The sequence below is a fragment of the Etheostoma cragini genome, chromosome 8 (assembly GCF_013103735.1).
Source record: "Etheostoma cragini isolate CJK2018 chromosome 8, CSU_Ecrag_1.0, whole genome shotgun sequence".
Lineage (NCBI taxonomy): Eukaryota > Metazoa > Chordata > Actinopteri > Perciformes > Percidae > Etheostoma > Etheostoma cragini.
The window spans coordinates 4,955,474-4,975,678 of NC_048414.1; the positions used below are offsets into that span (position 1 = coordinate 4,955,474).

General features: G+C 38.6%; 4 protein-coding genes across 9 annotated transcripts; 2 read left to right on the top strand and 2 right to left on the bottom strand.

The window, feature by feature from the left end:
* Positions 1–2,159: 2,159 nt before the first annotated feature.
* On the bottom strand, positions 2,160–8,634 carry tdg.1 (thymine DNA glycosylase, tandem duplicate 1). 2 transcript variants are annotated; one of them, XM_034878535.1, is made up of 11 exons: positions 8,498–8,634; positions 7,819–7,890; positions 6,620–6,786; positions 6,071–6,363; positions 5,897–5,966; positions 5,446–5,581; positions 5,224–5,306; positions 5,047–5,141; positions 4,196–4,367; positions 3,804–3,956; positions 2,160–3,301 (listed from the first exon to the last, which is right to left on the bottom strand). In XM_034878535.1, the coding sequence occupies exons 2-11, from the start codon at positions 7,872–7,874 to the stop codon at positions 3,177–3,179; spliced, it is 1,350 nt and encodes a 449-aa protein (XP_034734426.1). In that variant the 5' UTR covers positions 7,875–7,890; positions 8,498–8,634; the 3' UTR covers positions 2,160–3,176. The 2 variants fall into 2 exon arrangements, with proteins under 2 accessions (XP_034734426.1, XP_034734427.1); XM_034878536.1 differs by lacking the exon at positions 7,819–7,890.
* Positions 8,635–9,758: 1,124 nt separating this feature from the next.
* Positions 9,759–15,377, bottom strand: tdg.2 (thymine DNA glycosylase, tandem duplicate 2). Of its 4 annotated transcripts, XM_034879449.1 has the most exons (10): positions 14,881–15,376; positions 13,550–13,899; positions 13,243–13,442; positions 12,972–13,041; positions 12,206–12,341; positions 11,966–12,048; positions 11,755–11,849; positions 11,511–11,682; positions 10,666–10,821; positions 10,110–10,182 (listed from the first exon to the last, which is right to left on the bottom strand). In XM_034879449.1, exons 1-9 carry the CDS (start codon positions 14,967–14,969, stop codon positions 10,715–10,717), a joined length of 1,302 nt encoding a protein of 433 aa, XP_034735340.1. In that variant the 5' UTR covers positions 14,970–15,376; the 3' UTR covers positions 10,110–10,182; positions 10,666–10,714. The 4 variants fall into 4 exon arrangements, with proteins under 4 accessions (XP_034735343.1, XP_034735341.1, XP_034735339.1 ...); XM_034879452.1 differs by having other exon boundaries at positions 9,759–10,821; positions 15,199–15,377; XM_034879450.1 differs by having other exon boundaries at positions 9,759–10,821; positions 15,190–15,377.
* Positions 15,378–16,046: 669 nt separating this feature from the next.
* c8h12orf73 (chromosome 8 C12orf73 homolog) lies at positions 16,047–17,706 on the top strand. 2 transcript variants are annotated; one of them, XM_034879560.1, is made up of 3 exons: positions 16,047–16,067; positions 16,832–16,958; positions 17,302–17,706. In XM_034879560.1, the coding sequence occupies exons 2-3, from the start codon at positions 16,851–16,853 to the stop codon at positions 17,422–17,424; spliced, it is 231 nt and encodes a 76-aa protein (XP_034735451.1). In that variant the 5' UTR covers positions 16,047–16,067; positions 16,832–16,850; the 3' UTR covers positions 17,425–17,706. The 2 variants fall into 2 exon arrangements, with proteins under 2 accessions (XP_034735451.1, XP_034735450.1); XM_034879559.1 differs by lacking the exon at positions 16,047–16,067 and adding an exon at positions 16,202–16,479.
* A 661-nt stretch (positions 17,707–18,367) lies between these two features.
* Positions 18,368–19,961, top strand: si:dkey-42p14.3 (EF-hand calcium-binding domain-containing protein 10). The gene is made up of 4 exons (XM_034879558.1): positions 18,368–18,525; positions 19,130–19,294; positions 19,509–19,599; positions 19,706–19,961. Exons 1-4 carry the CDS (start codon positions 18,423–18,425, stop codon positions 19,749–19,751), a joined length of 405 nt encoding a protein of 134 aa, XP_034735449.1. The 5' UTR covers positions 18,368–18,422; the 3' UTR covers positions 19,752–19,961.
* The last annotated feature ends 244 nt before the right edge of the window (positions 19,962–20,205 follow it).

Genomic DNA, 20,205 nt, shown 5'->3' on the forward strand with positions numbered 1-20,205 from the left:
GGGGGGATGGGTAGGCTATAACCCCCCCAAAAATCTAAACTGGCCAGTGCAACCCCCCCCCCAAAAAAATAAACTGATTAGAATTTCCATTATATAAACAAAGACATGCAAATTGTTGTAGAAAAATTCAGCAGAACGATGAAAATGAAGTGTTTGATATGCTTGACATTGCTGAACTATCTCTCCACCCCCCAATGTTGAACCCAAAGTTGTGCCCTTGGGTTTATTAAAAGCAAACTTGTTCCTGGAAGGGCATTGGTTTAAATGCCCAGAGTCAGGATCAAAACAACAACAACATTTGAGCAGAAGAACTTAACCAGCACACACTCCCGTGAAGCTGCTCAGTGCAGGATCATTACTGGAGATGTGCATTGTAAAAATTAGAAGCTAAAATGAAAAACAAAATACAAATGCACATTCTTGCACAAAATCAAATCTAACACACAAAAAAGACAAGACTTGTTCAATGATTAGATGATGCTCACAAAATTAACATACCACAATAATTCATTAAAAACTAATTTATGATGAGATTAATTAACTGATTGTGGGAGCCCAACTTAAATAAACCATGGAAAATAATTTGACACAGACATTAAAGGTGGTGTAATGTACAGTGTGTGTGTGTGTGTGTGTGTGTGTGTGTGTAAGTGCTGTGTGAGGCATGCAGGGACAGTCATTGTGGCGACACCCAGTGGTCTCAGCTGACTGAGTTCCTTCCAGTGAAAGCCGTTATGTATCTGCTGGCCCTCCTCATGTTGCCCATTGAGCTGACCTTCTCATTCACCAAAAGGTAAAGGTTTGATCATGCAAGTGTAAGGGAGTTAATCAAGGGAATTAGTCTCTTAATATCTTACTCCATTCTCTAATTAGTGGCATCACTGTGATTTTGTACACTTACGCTACGTTGGTCTTTTATTGTGACAGCAGGATATTATCACTGTTGACATCGACTGCAGATCTCCGCAGGCAGACATGGCGCAACAAAGTCAAGGACCCCAACAGGTGTGTGCTTGGAAGTTCATAAATTGAAGTTTATCAAATTAATAACAATCAATGAATTACCGTAACTATAAGTTATTCTATACATAGGCCTACACAATGTCTTTGCCAAACTAACAACACTTTATAAACAAAATGTAATGGCAAAACCCCTATTTATGAAGATGCTTATTTTGTCTCTGTGTTCTCATCTTTGTGTTCTCCAGGGCATTGACAGAGTTGCATTTTAGCAGAACGTTTTCTAACTCAGAACTCAGACAGGAGTAGACCAAAACATTAAACCCACAACCTCAACACGTACCTCAAGTTCTTCACTGGTAACAACAGTAACCTGGACCTCTTCTAACGCACATCTACCTGTACAGGCCCATCCAACTTCCCCACCCCCAAAACACCTGCACGGTGAGGTGACTTTAAACCAGATGTACAGACACTTCATTACCCAGGCAGAAATAAGGCAGCATCATTGCAAATGTAAAAAAAAGTATAATCTCTTAACACTTAACCGTGCTTGTTTAGAAATGCTTGTTTGGGTGTTGGTCTCCTATGTATCAACTCTAAAACCACTTGACATTGTGACCAAAAGCAAACTATTCCCAATGATCCTACTTTTACTGGGCAGCTGTGGATCAGCGGTAGAGCAGTTGCATGCTAATTGAAAGGTTGGTGGTTTTATCCCTGCAGTTGTATTGTCCTTGGGCAAGACACTGAACCCTGAGTTGTTGTGAATGTTAATCTGATGAGCAGGTGGCACGTTGTACGGCAGCTTTGGACACAATGTATGAATGGGGAATGGTTTCTGTACTATGTAAAAGCGTTTATAGTTGTTAAGACTGGAAAAGCGCTATGTAAATACTGCCCATTTTAAAGTGTAATTAGTCTGCCCTTCATCAAATGAAATGAACACACATCTCTGTTGCAAGACCAGCTTTTTGAACGCACTGCACAAAATCCATTTGATCAAGAGTTGACAGGGAAACCGAAGCAAAGTTGTTATCCAGGGTTCTCTGCTGAATGCAGCCATTTCATTGCCAATATTTGGTTTTCTTTAAGTCTGTAGGAAAAAAAGAAGTTTAGGGCCTTTTCTGGTTTCAGTTAACAAAATATGTGAACAGCATCACTGCAGTATCACAAGGAAACAATCTTGATACAGAAACATTTTCATAGGATGCAAGTTTAGTGTCGTGCCAAACCAATTCAAAGATATACTGTAAACATCAGATAGTTTGGTCGGGACATAAGATGTTAAAAGTTCTGTCTTACATTGTCATGTCAATCTACCTCTGCTGAAGCATTTTGGGGGGCACTATGTTACTGTGAAATTCCGTTCCACAACCAAGCGCACAACCTTTGTTGCATGTCAGCCCTTTTTCTATGTTGGGCTCCACCTGTTTTCTTTTCTTATATATTCTCTACAAAATAAAAACACCTATGTTTACCCACGACGTTGTATGACAATTAAAAGTAACCGAAGGTAATCCAATAATGTAGAAAAAGCATCACCAAGACATTTTAATGGACAGATGTGCCGTAACATTCCTTGTGAATAACATTTCCAGAAACATACAAAACATAATTCTAAAATTCCTAAATCAAAATAGTGATGCTAAAAGATTAAAACATAACCTGTTTGAGTTTTGGAACATTATCCTGAAAGGCTTGCCAGGAATTCCCTCTGTGGAATCTCGATAGCACATGATCGAGTCTGGTTTCATCGAGTGATCACTTTGCGTTGTGGTCAGTTCATAGCACCATGAATGTAAAACATTATTTGCTAGCTAAAATCTCTATTCAGAGGACTATACAGGCTTCACACGGATAAATCAAACGTTTAAAATAACCATCTGAAGTACTACCTACTGTCAAAACAGTAGACGTGAAGGTATACACATTTACTGCATCACAGTGCAGTACAAAGGCAAAAACAAATATTTAAATACATGATCTTCCCCAGGCACAGTCGAGCATCATTGTCAAGTCCCTGATTTCACATATTTAAAAAGACTGCCATGAAGATGATCATACATGTATCAAGACCACAAACAAAATAAAAAGTGCAGAAAGAATATTCTGCAAAACCTCTAAAAAAAAAAAAGTCCATCTGTGTGTGTATATTCACTCGGACACTATTAAAAAGGAAAAACATCTAAAAACCCGCCAGATAAGTCTTTTTCTTATACGCTGCCATCCTTGGCTCCGCCGCTGATGTCTGGAATCTCGTCTGCAAAGGACTGGGTCATCCACTGTCCGTCTGGGAGCTGGCCTGGTATTTGTGACGTCGTCGCCTCCTGTGCTCCATCTGAAGACAGACAACACATCGACTGAAGCCCTGTGCTGAGGATAATGTGACACAGCTGATATCTGCTACGTTTAATCTGTCAGACACGTAAAAGTATTATGTATTATGTTCAAGACACTGAATCACTTCAGAAGGATATCAGTGTCAACATGGAAAGTGTGACGCGGATTAGAAACACCAAATCTAGATGGGGTAATCCGGTTTCTCTGACCCCCACCCCTGATTACAGAATCTCCATTGTGTCCTCATATAAGGTGTTTAAGAAAAGCAGTTTACTGCAGAATACTGGCTCTAATCCTGTTACGGAAGTCTATGGAAACGCACTGTATGTTCTGAGCAAGAACTTAGACACACTCAGGCAATATTTACTTTAAAAGACTTTAGCAGGTGTTTAGTTATAACAACCTAAAATGGATTGAATAAAATGTAGAGGGGAATACACTCTGCAGAAGCAAACCATTTCAACCGTGTGTGTGTGTGTGTGTGTGTGTGTGTGTTTTACCTGTGTTTTCTACATTTGGGAATGTACAGTGACCGTTGGGCTGGCTTTGGGCTGGACCTTCCTCAGGTTCTCTTTCTGCATATGCTCCACCGTAGGCATCTTCATAACCAGGATCGTACTGCTCCTCCTTTATCGCCATCCTCTTGGCATCCTCTGTTGACGTTAAAAGAAAAGGGAAGAGTAAATTCCAAACACGATCTGGAAAAAAAAAACACTACAAGCAGTGAAACTACTCATGTTTAGATGGTTATGGCTTTGAGTTTTTTCTGTTTATCACAACGCTGCAGTCTAGTTTCCCTTTAAGAAAACAGATGTTAACTACTTAAGTACCGATATTGGCAACTTAAAATCAAACAGCCACGCTCGCATTCCTCCATGACGACTGTGCTTACCCTTGGCCAATTTCAGGTCAAACCTGTAGTCGACCTCCTCGATCTCAGTGCTCTTTTGGAGGCCCTTTAGCTCATCTCGGAGCTCCCTCAGTTTGATGTAAAAGTGGACTTTGTCCTGAGCACGAGGGAACTGAGCACAACGAGCGCTGGATGAAGGCATCAGATACAAAGCCTGTGGACGGGAAATGACTATCATACATTTTTCACTTCATTTATGAAACTGCTTCAAGGTGAAGTCAGCTATTCTGGAGAAAGAGTGTTAATATTTGAACTAAACACCCAAACAAATACACTCCTCCTGTCAGCACGCCTTCAGAAGTTCTGATAAATTCTCCTGTGTTATTTACGTTGCATTACTATCATGGAGTAGCTCTGTTCCTTGAGCGCAAGGACATAGAAGAAGGAGAGTAGCCGGCATAGGGTTGTGTGGCTTGGTCCGAGCCACTATCTGTTACCCATTTACAGAGCCAGGGCTGTGTATGAACGCCAGATATAAGTTTTTTCAGCATACAGAAAAGGACAGCTGCCGGATCATGAGGAGATGTTCGCTGAATTTGACAAAAAGGTTATTGGATTTTAATTGCTGACTGCACCTTTAAGTAGAACAAATATTTTAGATGCCTTGCAATTTACACTTTTGAGTACACACTATTGTCACTATATCAGTAATACTGATTTGAATGCCATTCAGTACTGGTCTGATCATTTCATTTTACATAGCAGATAGGACTTAAAACATTAAGCTCTGGGTTCAACCAAAAATGTAGAAAATGAATCCATTTTGAGAGGCAAATTAGGAGAAAGAGGCTAACTTTCATCAATATCTGACAATAAAGCAGTCGGGTACATACCACGTCACAGTCGGGGATCTTGTGTGGCTGCAAACCAAAGTCAAGTTTCTTTGGTTTTTTACCAAACATCTCTCTGCAGAACATTTCATAGATGCCTTGGACAAAAACATATTACTGTAATTAACTTATACAAAGAATTGTATTGCAACTGTTGCTCTGTAGTAGAAGAGTACTTACATTTTCCATTAAAAACAGCAATTAGAGGCTTGAATTTCTTCAGCTTCTCTACAAGAATTTTGCCACCTTCACGCAACTCTTTACTGTTGATATAAAAAGAAAATACATTTGTCCTAAATGTTTTATCAAACATGATGGTGAGAAATCAACTCAAAATCTATAAGGGATTAATGCCACAGATGGGTCTTACATGTGTTCCCCCCCCACAGTCTATAGTCCTACCTTGAGAGGTCTTTGCTCCCTGGTGTCGCCCTGGCCACCATGTTGGTAAAGCCCATTTTGTATTTGACAGGCAGAGTAGTGTCGTGCATGTGGTTAAGTTGCTCCTCAGTAAATCCAGACAGAAACAGGCACTTCCCTGAAATTTAAAAGTTACCCAGTGATACATCTCTCTGGCTAAAAACAAGTTAATGGTGTCACAGCATCCTGCTTATCTTCATTTAGAACATGGGAAGAGTGAGGTAAAAATGAATTCTAGCCAGTTCATGTTTTCTTATTTTAAACTGTAAAACTTTACTCCACTAAAAAAACTGTCCTCACACTTAAGGTCTAAAACTGACAAACTTTTTAAAGAATTTGTAAAAAAACTTAGTCTTAATCTTTTTTTGCAGACCAGCACAGGATCCATTTTTTCATTCACACGACTCAAACTCATTTTTATCACGTAACTTACAAAAATGATTTCCAGGACCTGGAAACCACCGTCCAATGAAAGCTGCCATCAGTCCTGGATTAATGCCAATCTAGAAAAAAGCAGTGCATGTTTTTTTTTAAGCTTACAAATTATAATTCCTTCCTGATAGCAGTGTTTGGCTCTATCTTTAAACAGCTGAACAACGAATCTTACAATGACATAGTCCAGGTTGTATTCCAGAAGGTCTGGTAGAGTTTTTGTCATGACTTCCTCCTCTGACATTCCCTTGAAGCGGTCAATTTTCCTCTTAACCTTCTTGAAGCTCTCATCAATTTTCTCTTGCTTGCCATCTGCCTGAGCCTCAGTGGCTTTCTTGGGCTTAGGACCAGGTTTGGCTTTAGGTGCATTTGGGTCCTTAGGTGGCTTTGGTGCCTTGGGGACTTTTGGTGGTTTAGGAGCCTTGGGTTCCTTGGGTTGAGCTGGTCTGCCTCTCTTTTTGGCTGGGGCTACAAGAAACATTCACAGAGGCGATATTAAAAGGAAGAACGGTGAACATCTTTAACATGCCCTCTCCCTTTGTATAACTGTTGACAGACTATCCTGCTCAGAATTATTTTAGAAAGCCAAATTTATTTTACAATGCTGACAGTAACTTCCACAAAGCTTTTATCAAAAAGCATGCTTACTAGCAAGCATGCTAATGTCATGCATTATTAGAAAACTTTCATCAGATCTTATTAAGTACAAAGGGGATCATAGTACGTTTTCCCGGATTGGCTGGTTCCTGCTGATCCATCATGGGTTCTGGATAACCCATGTGTGCCATGGCTGTCTCTCCTGTCTGCTCCTCCGGGTAGTGAGACTGATGATTGTGGTTGAAGCCTGAATATTGGGCCTGGAGAGCTTGAAACTGTTGGGCAGACTGAACCCTAGGAGTAAGAATAATTTAAAAAGACAGTGTGAAATAGTAATACAACAAGCAAAATGGCAGCGGCATGTGCTGCAGGCGGAAAGTTGAGTTAGACCAGTGTGTTGTGGAATATAACCACACTATGTGAGAACTGTGTGTTTTTTTTCTGGATTCTATTGAGTGTTACACATTGATAATGCATAATTTAGTAACTGTTAAAGTAAACATACCTGATACACTCTCCTACAATTGTTAAAAATCAGTAAATCTTCATGGAGGATATGTTTCAAATTCGACCTAATTATTTGGTCTGAGTTGTTTATTAGTTTATTAGATGAAGCTTATAAAATTGACAAACTGTATTTATTTTGCCAACTTAGTTGGAGGCGTTTAAGCGAGATGTTTGTGGAGCTTTATGTCAGTTAGAGTAAAGTATATACTAGAAACACTTTTTTGTCTTCAAATTACAGCCTAACATAATAAACTTAATAAATGTAGAATTTGTTGAAAAAAAAAAGAATTTGTTGCATGTCTGTTTGAGTTTGCATTAGGTTTAGTGAGGCGGTCCTATAAATATGAGTGTATACCAGTTCCGAAAAATGTGGAATGTGTGCATGTCTATGATTCAAAAGGAGGATAAACTGATTTTCTGCAACTTATTGTCACACCACATGGAAAACCTGCACTGTGGGTTCCATGTTAACAAAGGTTAGTGAATCAAAGAAACTGTAGATAGAAAAGCTTTACATCATACTAAGGCCAAAGAGCATTCCACCAACCAGATGTTTTTCTTTGTTTCCCCTGTATCCAACCAAAATAAAATCCCATCGAGCCATAACCAAACAATATAAATAGCACTGTTAATCACCATTCACAGTGCACAACCCAAATGGCATACTATGAAAACGATGGTAAAACAAAACTCAAAAGGGGCGCACATGCTTTCATTGCTTTTCATCACACTTTGCCATTCAGAGGTTTGCAGATATTATCTGACTCATGGCTACATAAAGGTTTATCTTGTCTTATTGTGGTGAGGATGAAGACTCACCACTGTTGAAGATACTCCGGGGAGACAACAGGGAATCCATTCAGCTTGTCTTCCATCTTTTGGGTGGTTTGACTTTATTAAATAGATCAATTAGCATATTGAGGAAACATAGCTAGGTGATGTACATGTAGTTTAGCATATTAAAGAGTCTGGCAGTGTATGAAACTGAATGCGTGTGCATTGTAGACAAACTGTGGAGTTAACAAAAGATAAACCATGGCATAAACAAAAAAACAAAAGGATTAACCTAGATGGATGGTTACTTGAAACGAAGTCAAACACTCCTATGCAGAAGCTATTTCATGAAAAGTACAACAGTAGATATCCTAAACACACAATTCTGCGAAAACCAATCTACACTTGCACCATGGCTATGCTAACTAAAAAGCTAAACCCGAAGGAAAAACAGTTATCCCTTTTGCTATACTTTAAAATACACGGTTTGCAGGTTGAGTACGATTTTGTAGCTATCTCATTTCAATCATAGATGTTTTGTATTCCGGGTGAAAACATGAATGATACTTTAAAAGCATTCAGTAGCAATGCCACAAGTGCAGCTAATGTTAGCCAACAGCTAGCTGTTCAGCTAACTTAGCATGGATGAATGGTTTCGCTTCCACTAAGATTCATCGCACAGAAATTGCACAAAGTTTCCCAGTATTCACAGCCTTAGACAAACCTGTTGTGGATGAGGTTTAAATTAGTTTCTTCTGAACATATGGGTGTTAATTTTCCATCTATCCCGTTCTTCTATTCACAATATATGAGGTGCAACTGAGGCAACAAAGACATGACAGCACTGCCGGTCAACTTTGACACCGGAAGATCCTAAGTGTAAAACGTAGGTGCACAACAAGAGTAAAACTAAAATCCTTTAGACTTAAAACAAGAAATATTACTCCAAAGCTTATATATTATAGATATTGTTGGATATTCTGACCCTCATATGTAATAAGTCTTCTTGTATATGGTGTTTTTTCGGTAAACTGCATAATAAAATCAGAAACAAACAAAACGGTTCGCACCTATTTTAGCAATGGTATGAGCTGCTCGAGTTTAAATCTCTGTGAGACCTGTTTCTATTGGCTGATAGTCTGGCATGGTTATTTTTGCGGCTTGGTGCAGTTTTTTAGTAATGCAACTATTACATATATTACTGTTACTACTATAATACAAAATGTAGCAGGTTAAAGTAAATTTGTAGCGTTCTTTTTTTTAACACAGGATTTATATATATATATATATATATATATATATATGTATATACACAGTATGAATAATAAATATTATGACACAGCTCCAACTTTCATCTGACACAGCCCGAAGGTTTTAATGGGGCAGTTTAATTGATCTGTATTTCTTCTTTATTTACAAAATAAATCAATACAGCCAGATAAGACGTCATTGGTGTTTGTTACTTTTTAGAGCAGTAATATGAGGACATATCTTACCAAACTGTGAGCCCCTATGAAAAAGCAACAACAATGATGTAAAGTTGTTTTTTGCCATAATTTCCACATAGCACTGTGTTTAAGCCCAGTGCAAAACAGAATTGCAATTACATCAAAAGGATAACACATTCTTTAGTGTTGCCTGGTTCCAAAAATAGGAAATGTGTCCTTTAAATCTGTACTTTGAATAGCAGTTGCTATGTACATATTGTACCCAGACAAAAATGGATTGATCCTTTAAATGTGTCATTGACATTTTTATGACGTTTTTTTTCTCTAGCTTTTTAAATGTTGTTTGTCAGCAGCTTCATTTGAACTATGCATCAATGTATTTAATAAACAGCTGCTGGGAATCACAGAGCTTTGAAAATATGACTTTCCACTCAAGAAAAAGCATTAATCATGCTTTCTGGGCTTGTGTGTGTGTGTTTCCCTACGTTAAAGGTTATATACTGTACGTGAATGCTAAACAAAAAGACAATAAACATGCCAGCTTGAGAAGAGATTTAATAACTCTGTAATTACAGATTCCAGAGTACAATCCCCTTTTTTTATTATACAGCTGATAAATCATAAAATGTCATTCTTTCAAAATACAAAAATAAGTCACTGGACACGTACCTTACAAAATGCAATAAATAGTGATAAAAAAGAACACCAAAAACATGCACAGTTTGTCTGAGAGTTAAAAAATGTAACCGTTTTGGGCACTTTCTCCCTTGTGCGTCACATTGCGAAGCCTCGGGAAACTGTATGACTCCTCTTTTCTTGTGGTGTCATCAGAGGGTTTCTTACCCTCATTGATGCATCATGCTACTAGTACAGCTGATATCTGGTTTCTGTTGAGCGATACCTCTCCAGCTGCTGTGGTTCCGTTTCATGTTGTCCGCTGAATGGCCTACAATGTCCATTTCTGCAAGATACCACAATACAAACCAAACAGATGGATTGTGCTGCTTGCAGAAGGCATTCATAAGTCATCAACCAATACGTTGGAAGAATTCAGCAATTTACTCCATTTCTAGAAATCAGCCAAAATATATTTTAAAATGGACCATGGCAACTTTTAATGTTTTTTCTGTCACTTGTACTGCAAATGATGTAAACTTAAAGGTGTCCTGTGGTGTTTTCTGCATGCAGTGTTACCCAAACTGTAGTGCGTGCCTTAAAATGTTTTTCGGACTGACAAATCTATTTTTACTTCCAGGATGGTTGGGGTCAATGGTTCACTTTGTATCGTGGTTGTATGAAAATCAACAGACTTCTTTAAATTGCTTTGGTAATCAGTCACAGTGGTTTAGAGTTATTTACAGTTAGGGTGTATGCACCTGAAACTAAGTCCAATTCCATCTGGTTCCAACTAAATATATGTAGAACTACATGTTAACTACACTACCTGTTGCTACAGCAGACAGGCCTGTTTCTTCTCCTCTCCTCTGAATCTTTTAGTAGGAGGAGTTGCTGTTTTGCTTTGCATCCCCATGCAGCCCACTACAGCTTTCATAGTCTGGATCCACCTGCTCTTCTTTGATTGCCATCCTCTTAGCATCCTCTGCAGAACAAACGCAACATCAAGGTGTTAGATCTTCATCGAAGACATCCATATGTCCCTACACATAAACATATGTATAAAAAAGACAAAGATGTACCCTGCTTATGTTTCGGAAAATCCCAATAAGCAGGTATATCTTTGTATCCAAACAAGCCACAAAATGAATTGCAATCCAACACTTGTACTATACATATAGGGGGACCGGATGAGAATAGGTAACATTTACCTGACGGGAGAGGGGGGGGGGGGTGGACGACCAAAGTCCTTTCTATATACTGTACATTGCAAAACGTTTTGTTTGCATCACTCAAAACTGCAGTAATCCAGGGGTATTTCCCTACCCAGTCCTCCTGGTAGCTGCAGAGCTGTTTTTGCTTTTCAGCCTTGTGTTTATCGGGTCTTTGGACACCAGCCTGAGCCTCCATTTCAACATGAATGAAAAGTACCAATGTGTGTTATCTAATTTCACGCCTGGACAATGAAGTCAATGAGAAGCAGGCGGAGCTGGCTGCAGGACGACTCTATCACCATGAACAGTTTTCAATGTTCTATCAGAATATTTGCCCTAATTGCCCCATTGGGACAATTGGGGTAGGATTTGGGACAACTCGGGATTTCCGAACTGTACCAAATTTTTCGGGACATCTGGTCACCCTAATTATACAGCTAAAGGGAATTGTATGGTTTACCTTTAGCTAGCTGCAGATTGAACGAGTACTCTGTCTCTTCAACCTCGGGCCTTGGCGCCCGGCCTTTCATCTGGTCTCGCAGTTCCTTCAGCTTGATGTAGAAATGAACCTTATCCTGGGCACGCGGAAACTGGGCACAGCGGGGGCTTGATGACGGCATCAAGTAGCACACCTAGGTAAAACGAAATTTGCGTTTTATTGTTGAGTGTATTTTAAGAGTAATCCGGGTACTGTTTTAACATACCGTTTCAGTTTCTGGGATTTTGTAAGGCTGTAGACCAAAGTCGAGATTCTTTGCCTTCACACCAAAGGTTTCTTTGCAGAAGATTTCATAAATACCTGACAAAATTAACAAATGTCAATATTCCTTATAAACTTACCCAATGGATGTATGAATAAGCCATCTAAACACTTTCCCAAAGTGAAGTAGTTTTCAAGTGTTTTAATATTTGTACCTTTTCCATTAAAAGCTGCTATTAATGGTTTGTATTTCTGCAGTTTGTCAAGTAACTGTCGACCTCCTTCACGAATCTCCTTACTGGGACAAAACACAAAACCAGAAAATAAGGATCTACGTTCGTTTCAAGTGACACACAAAATTACATCGGGGGTGTTTTTTACCCAGAACGTTTTCTTATTAGAATTCAGTCTTAGTCTACTGTAGGCTTAACAGATCAATGTTGTTTTGTATTCACCTAGAGAGGTCCTTGCTGCCAGGTGTGGTCCTCTCTACCATGTTGGTAAAGCCGATGCTATATTTCTCCGGCAGGCTTTGGTCATGCATGTAGTTGAGCTGCTCGTCAGTTAAACCAGAAAGAAACAGACATTTCCCTGGACAGGAAAGAAGAGTTGACATTTTAGTTAGCTTAGTGGCTATAAAGACACATAAAATGCATTTTAAAACACTGGACCCAGAATTACAGAACTTTACAGACATTGTAGCTGCACTGAATATTCATTTTTAATGTAAAATAATGTGCTCTGCTGAAACTGGAGTGATAAATATTCAGTGTGATAAATGTTCTTGGGAGCTTTAAAAATCATCGTGCACCCTGATTTCAGCACCTCACCCTGTGAAAACCTGTCTGGCAAAAACCTCCATTGATGATACATTTTAAAATGAGATAAATACATTTTCTACAGACCCTTTAAATGTTGATATTCCCATTCAAAGACCACTTTAAAACTTTCAAGTTATGTATAAAAACCCACATCTTTCAACATGGTACGAGATGCAAGCATTATGTGCATTCTGTTGTCTGACTGTTGCGGTGAAACGCTAAAGCAACATCATTTGTAAATAGAGGGAAATATTAAAACCCAAGACAGCATCTATATGGCTACACAAAAGGAAAAGTTACATTACTTTAGAAAATGTCTTTGTGATTCAGCCTGATGCTTATAAGCTAAGTCTTGGCGTGTATTCCCTGAAGTCAGAAATGAAATTGAATTTCAACATACAGAAATGGTTTCCTGGGTTTGGATAATGGCGTCCTTTGAAGGCAGATAATAGTCCTGGGTTAATTCCAATCTGAGGAGAAACATGAAGGTGTTACCATGGCAACAGATTTGAAAATTACAGTTTTTTGTGACCTTGTCAAATAGACACAACGTCTTCACATCTTTTTTTTTTGTATAACTGGCACCAATTCACTACTTTCATAAACAAATATATTCATTCTTAACATGTCACAAGTACATATCAAGCATGTACATCAAGCACATAACTCACAATCAAAATGTCAAGATTGTAGGATATAACGTCTGGCAGGGTTTTGGCCATAACCTCAGCCACTGACATGCCGTTGAAGCGGTTGAGAGCCCTCTTGGCTTTTTTTGCCGCCTCAATCTCATTCTCCTCCTCTTGTGTCTTGCCCTCCTCCGCCGGCTGCTTAGGAGGCCGGCCTCTCTTCTTCTTTACCGGTGTCACAACTAGCAGAGAGAGGAGGAACATGTTGTAAAGATCACTATACTAAAATAATTACAACTGAAAAAACTGTTTTCAGTGTGGGGGAATATGACTTTTGTGTATTCCATACCTTGAGGTTGACCAGCAGGCTGAGGTTGGGGCTGAACATTCGGCTCCTGCTGCTGTATTGTATGTTGGTGTTGAGTGTGGTGCGGGTGAGCAGGAGGATGCTGCTGCTGCTGCTGCTGCTGCTGCTGCTGCTGCTGCTCCCTGACGTTTGACTGGTAGGTCAGATCCTGGTAGTGATTTTGGGCCGGGGGGTTATAGTTCTGGTAAAAAGGTTCTTGGTAAACAGGTGGTTCGCGGTGGACCGACAGCTCGGCCATGACAAGCTCATCTCTGGGACCTTCTGTGTAATGGCCCGTGTTATGATACGGCATCACATACTGCGCCTCTGGGTGCTGCTGGCTGGATTGGTACCTAGAAAAGAGAGGTTGCAAGAGAGAAGTAGAGAGGAGGAAGAAGGTTAAAGAGAGAAGGGGGAAAGTAGACAATGAAACATGACCCAGAGACAGAAAAAAACACAAATTATGTCTGGTGCTCAAAGGGGAAGTGTGTACAGCAAACTTACAACACACAATACTTACAAACATACATGCGCTGATATACACCTGTTTGTATTCTCCACATTTCATTCAGTTTAGAGTATGTAAGTCAAGCTCTGAAAGAATTGTCATCACTTTATTGGGTTTGGTTGGTTTTGAGCATAGAACCTAGAACCATAGAAACACTCACACATTACACCCACAATCAGGTCTTTAACACCAACTTTGTTGTGCGCTCAGGTAAGTCTGACTAGAATAGAATGAAGATACAAACAATTGATAGGACTTCAAAAAACATTGTGATTATGATCAATATGAAAACAACTACAGGTCAGACATGTGGATGAAAATTTCTTTTACAGCCATCATGCCCATTCTAAAATCGGCAAATAGGCTGAGTAAGAGCCACTGCAGGTGTATTTATGAAGCATTTAGCAAGTGATGGTTTAAGAACTGCTGGATAATGCAATATCTAGCATGTTAAATATTTTAAAATTTTAGGATATACCCTCAAATCCGTAAATGTGTCACACCAGCTACAGAGTGCACATAACGCATTATCATTACATTGTTAAATTAACTGACAAGTACATTTGCCAGTTAATTACATGTATTGCTACATGCTTGAATTATGAATAAGAATACATCAGATTCAATGACCATTTTATTGTATGGTCATTATCATTAATGATTACACTATCACTTGCTACAAGCCTAAATGTAAAGTATACAGGTATTTATGATGTCGTGCGTCAAATGCTGTTTATTTTTCTCCATGTCATGCATGAAAATGAAGACGCCAGGGAGATAACATGAGAAGTTTCCCATGACCCTGCCACCTCCAACACCAACTCACCACTGCTGAAAATAATCCGTAGGAACCGTCAATGATGTATACTGGTTTTCTTCCATCTTAACTGTTGACTTATTTGAATACATTAACATTCATTCTGCTGTCAAATGCATCAATACAAACTGGAGATGTGAGCTATGTGGATATTATAGCACATACGGTGCATTGCTGGCACAAAGAAGACGGATGGACGCTGCTAGCTAACATTACAGGAAGATGGAAGGCTTTGCTAACAGTGAGCCCCGCTGTCTTCAAACCGCAAATGTTCTCTACATTAACAAAACATAAGGGTATATGAGCAAACTAACATACCTGTCATACATTTTGTTCTTTAGTTTTCAAATAAGAAGACGGGGATCTGGGAATCCTCCCAAAACAAAGACCATTTAAACGCTCATAACGCTTTTGCGCAGGTTGAGTGAAGGCTTACCGCCACCCCTTGGTTAGGAGGTGTACTGCATGAGTAAACTGTAATGACAAATTAGGATGTTTAGTCACATTACACGACTATGTTTTTTTTAACCTATTACTACCAACGATAAATTAACGCTGTTGCAGGTACATGGAAGATGCCAAAGAGACGGATCAAGACTAAGGTAGTATATGTACTACACACTGCAAATCACAATCGATACACAGACCTCATCAATCTACCCAAGTGTCTCAACCATGGTAACCCAACAAAATGTAAAGAATCATGAACACTAAATCAAGACTAAAACCCAGGTAACATGAATGCATTACAAAAACACTAACATAACATCTTAAACATTTAAACTAGGACAGGAACCGTTCATAAAGCACCATGATCCTTTGCACTGCCGTGCAGAACAGGCAGCACAGCGGCATCATGCCGGCCATTAAATAAAGCAGTACAGAGTAAATTATTATTTCAAGTATTATAAAAACATTCACGGGGTTATAATGCATGGTACACATACTGCATGAGTTCAAAAGAAATACCTCTAGATGGCGGCAAATCACAGATATTAAAGTATGAAATTACGTCGACGATCATCGCAGCCGAAGATTGTGTCTTCGTAAAGCGCAGCACTCCACAGTAAAAACTCTATGAATTGGACCAATTCAAAATACACACAAATGGTGAAAACCTATTTCCGAACCCTACAGATAACCCAGGGTCTTTTTTCCCAGCGTCCCTCTTCAACTTCCTAAATTTGCACAACAATCTAAGTTAAAAACGACATACACAGCAGCACTGTGGCTAGCAAAAAAAAAAAGAAGCTAGCTAATGATCTAAGATAGCTAGCCAACATCAACAATCAGCTTCAAAATAGTGGAATATAAAGTTGTAATCAAATCTTAAAAAGATATTACAATCCACCCCAACCAATGAATTTAAAAAGCGGAGCACGAATGCACAAGCAGGAGACAGGGAACATAATCTTAACCTTTTTGGTATCCCTAAATAGAGGCAGAGTGGGAGCTCACTTTACCTTAATTATCTTCGTGTTAGCTAAGAGCTGCAGCGTGACCTGCGTCTCCTGCTTGTGAGTCCCAATGACAGGCACTTGGGTTAACGATGTTGGATATTAGCTTCACATTGCTGCATTTAATTTAAGTCACAGTGAAATAAACAAGGTATGGTCTTACTAGAATTGCTACATGTTAATTTTTGTATATTGCTCTGTCCCCATTGTCTGTATTTCAAACTTTTACCAGTGGTAACGTTAACTGTATTGTCGCGGCTAACAACATTAGCTTTCCTGTCACTGGATTAACTGTGCAGGTGTTTAGCCATATGTACATGTTTCAAACGTGTACATGCATGGTATTAAAATGGTGAACTATACTTCGCTATAAACACTTATGGTAAGGCATACCCATACAGAATATTATTTGATGTGATTAATCATACTGAAAGGGCAGCAAAAAGATTAGATGCGGCATATCATTCTAAATCATTCACTAATGTCTCCCTATTTCCCCCCAGATTGAGGAAGTGTGTGAAGATGCCAGCCGGTGTGTCTTGGCCTCGGTACCTGAGGATGTTAAGTGCCAGTATGCTGGCAATGTTTGCTGGAGCACAGGTCGTCCACCAGTACTACCTACCTGATCTGGTCAGTGACCAAATTAACCATTTTTTTACACGTTGGCCCAGCTTTGATTCCTAGATGAAATCAATAAACAAGTCAGCAAAGTATTCAGATGCATTTAAAGGATTATGACAGTCATTATCAGGTTTTTGAAAAGAAAAAATCCCAGACATCTGGCATCACTGATGCACATACTGTGCAACTGTCCCTGCTGTGTGCAACTTTTATAACACATAGGATAGTATACGTTGTTACACAGCTGTAGTATTTTCCAGCTATACTGTATAACAACACACCAAACACCATAGAACCATACAGGCCCAGCTTTTCAGTGTGTAACCGTCTCTGCTGCTGTTTTATCTTTCAGAGTATACCAGAGATCCCACCAAAGCCTGGGGAGCTTCAGACTGATCTGCTGGGCTACAAAGCCAGAGAAGAAGCTGCTGCTGCTGCGTTACAGCAGCTTAAAGCTAAACAGAAGGCGGACTGATAAGACATTTTACTTCCTGCATTGGACACCCTATCTTTATCCATCAATCAGACTTTGTCCAATGTTTCAGGCTGCTACTTGCCCGGAGTAAAGTCATTTCAGGGACATCTGCAAATGGATATTTTCTGTGTTTGATTGTTTTTTCTAATGAAGCAAAGAGGAGTGAATTGAAATGCCACACTATTTGCGTCTGGCTGCTCGGATAAGGATCTTCTCTGAAACAAGATAATTTGGTTTATACAACAATTGTTAACACACCTCATGTTATATCTTTTCATCCCTTTTGAATGTGTTTGCATTTTTAGACCGACTGATGAAATAATGTAAAAGAACGTACAATGAACACATGGTAACTGCTAAGGTCATTAAATAATTACATTTAATTCAAACGTATATATTTTGATTGTTTTTGGTTGTTTGCTAGCAGAAAAAAATATTTTGAAATAAAAATGTACCAAATATTTGCCCATTACTTTGTAGTAGATGTCCATGCTCTTTATGGAAATACTGACAAACTTGCAAAATTAATCATTCCCAGCTTCTAAAATATGTGTTTTGCTTTTTCCTGTATTATATTGTTCTACATTCACTATCTTGCAGTTTTTGACTGTTGGTCAGACAAAAAAGATCGCATTTAGCTTTTGAAATGTTAATTTTTCACTATTTCTTTGACATTTAATGTGAACAACTAATCAGTTAGTTGTAAAATGTTAAAAGGTTTAGGTTTTATCGAGGCCCTGTTTATTTATTTGTCAAAGAGGTGATTTAAAATCTGCCCTAGTGTAACCTTCACGGTGTGTGACTTTACCTTTAGTTTTAGGTTAACATTAGGGTAAGGGTTGGGGTTATATTGTAAATTAGGCGTGTAATTGTGATGGTAAGGGTAGACTGGCTGGATTGAATGACAAGTACATGTGTGCGCGTGCGTGCGGACTTGGTGTAGGCGTATCATAGCAACAAGTTGTAAGCTAACTGTCTATGGTTGTCAATTGGAAAACATGGCGACGCAGAGAGAGAAAGACGCCGCTGATTATCTCGAGAAACACAAAATTTTCGAGCTCATGGAAAACCTGACCAGCATGCTCTTCTTTCACAGACCTGGTTAGAACTTTTTTTGTCTCTGTTGTAGACACAACAGACCTAACATCCTCTGCTAAAACACTAGCTATGTTTTGCAATAGTTAGCAAGCTAGCTAGCTAGCTAGCTAACTGAAATTCTAACACGTTAATAGATCTTGACAAGTTTTTGGTTAGCTTTTCAGTCTCTAATTATGCCTTTTTGAACTGTATCTGTGCTGGATTCGGATTACATCCTGACTCCTCTGTTACAAGATAAAAAATAAAGATAGGTTAGCTGTAATAAACATGTCTTACATAATAACCATGAACACATATTGCTAGGTTATAGCCTTAAGAAGAATGTCATTTGAAAAAGGACTTTTGCTATGTTGTGGCTCACAGTTAAAACTGTTCCTGCCCAAATATTATGTTCTTCCCTTGAACATACCCAGGTGGTATAACGTTGTCTACAAAGTGAATGTAAATAAAATATAAGTTTTGCATTGTTAAATATTTACTAGTTATTGTCCAGTTTTATTCTATTGATATTGTTGTTATTTGGTTGCTGCAAACTTTCCCAAAGGTGTTCAATACTTGAACCTTTTATTACCAGAAGCATTTTATTGTGGTTTATTCTTTCATTCAGAAAATCCCAGAGAGTTTTTCATTGAGCAGTTGGAACAGCTGAAGATGTCTCGGCAGAATGGTGTGGACGGGCCAAATCTGTTCAACAACTCCAACCTGGATGCAGTCTTCGGGATACTGGACCCCGCTAATAAAAAATACATCACTTTTGCCCAATACAAGCATGGTAAGCATAGGACATGGGCACTATATTAGGCTTTCTGGGGTAGAGGGAGATCAACACTTTCAACATAAGCAACTTAATTCTAAGCTCATCAGCTTTATCAGGTTTCAATTCAGTTTAGTAGCCTATTTAGTTACACCTCACATGTATGTATACTTTTTTCAGAATAATGACACTTTTAAATAAAACAACTCCTCACAGAGCCTTTCCCCCACAGCGCTGACCACACTGGGCATAAAAAACATTAATGAATGTCCCGAAGGTGTAAATGAAGACAGAATATCCCATGAAACCTTCGAAACAGAAGCGTAAGAGCAGCTTGTCAAATCGAAACAACATGACAGAAAATATTAACCAGCATTTTAAAGTTCACCATACCATAAAAGTACATTTTGTCTCATTTTGTTGTTACAGGATTCAGGGCCTGCAGAGATGCTCAGCAACATATGAACAACTGTGAACTTATGTTTTCTTCCAATCAGCTGATGTGGTATTTAATACAAATACAATGCTATGTATTTAGAAGTTTTCATTGGGGCTGGGTCTTATGTTGTAAAATGACCGCATTTTATATAATTATTGTTATTAAACTTGTAATGTTGATATGGATTCTGATTGAGGTAGTTTCATTCGAATATTTGCCAGCTTTTTTGCACTAAAGTTAACAAAAAAAATGAGAAATTTATTCTAAAAACTGAAGGATCCTGTGCTTTTAAGAAATATCACAATGTCAAGGTGCAATATGTGATGAGAAACAACAGTTTATTAAGAGCTCTTAGAGAAGTATATGATAACAGAGTACAACAGGTATTATCCCATTATTTTAAACTAACAGTATTGGACAGTTATATATATATATATATATATATATATATATATATATATATATATATATATATATAGAAAGAGAGAGA

Coding starts and splice junctions, on each gene's coding strand:
- tdg.1 (XM_034878535.1), bottom strand. CDS start 7,874: ATGGAAGACAAGCTGAATGGATTCCCTGTTGTCTCCCCGGAGTATCTT. Junction 5,582..5,896: donor AGGTCCTGGAAATCATTTTT/GTAAGTTACGTG, acceptor TTTAAATTTCAG/GGAAGTGCCTGTTTCTGTCT. Junction 3,302..3,803: donor CCCAAATGTAGAAAACACAG/GTAAAACACACA, acceptor GTCTGTCTTCAG/ATGGAGCACAGGAGGCGACG.
- tdg.2 (XM_034879448.1), bottom strand. CDS start 14,969: ATGTTAATGTATTCAAATAAGTCAACAGTTAAGATGGAAGAAAACCAG. Junction 12,049..12,205: donor GGCAGCAAGGACCTCTCTAG/GTGAATACAAAA, acceptor GTTTTGTCCCAG/TAAGGAGATTCGTGAAGGAG. Junction 11,683..11,754: donor AAATCCCAGAAACTGAAACG/GTATGTTAAAAC, acceptor CGTTTTACCTAG/GTGTGCTACTTGATGCCGTC.
- c8h12orf73 (XM_034879560.1), top strand. CDS start 16,851: ATGCCAGCCGGTGTGTCTTGGCCTCGGTACCTGAGGATGTTAAGTGCC. Junction 16,959..17,301: donor AGTACTACCTACCTGATCTG/GTCAGTGACCAA, acceptor TTTATCTTTCAG/AGTATACCAGAGATCCCACC.
- si:dkey-42p14.3 (XM_034879558.1), top strand. CDS start 18,423: ATGGCGACGCAGAGAGAGAAAGACGCCGCTGATTATCTCGAGAAACAC. Junction 18,526..19,129: donor GCTCTTCTTTCACAGACCTG/GTTAGAACTTTT, acceptor TCTTTCATTCAG/AAAATCCCAGAGAGTTTTTC. Junction 19,295..19,508: donor TTTTGCCCAATACAAGCATG/GTAAGCATAGGA, acceptor TTTCCCCCACAG/CGCTGACCACACTGGGCATA.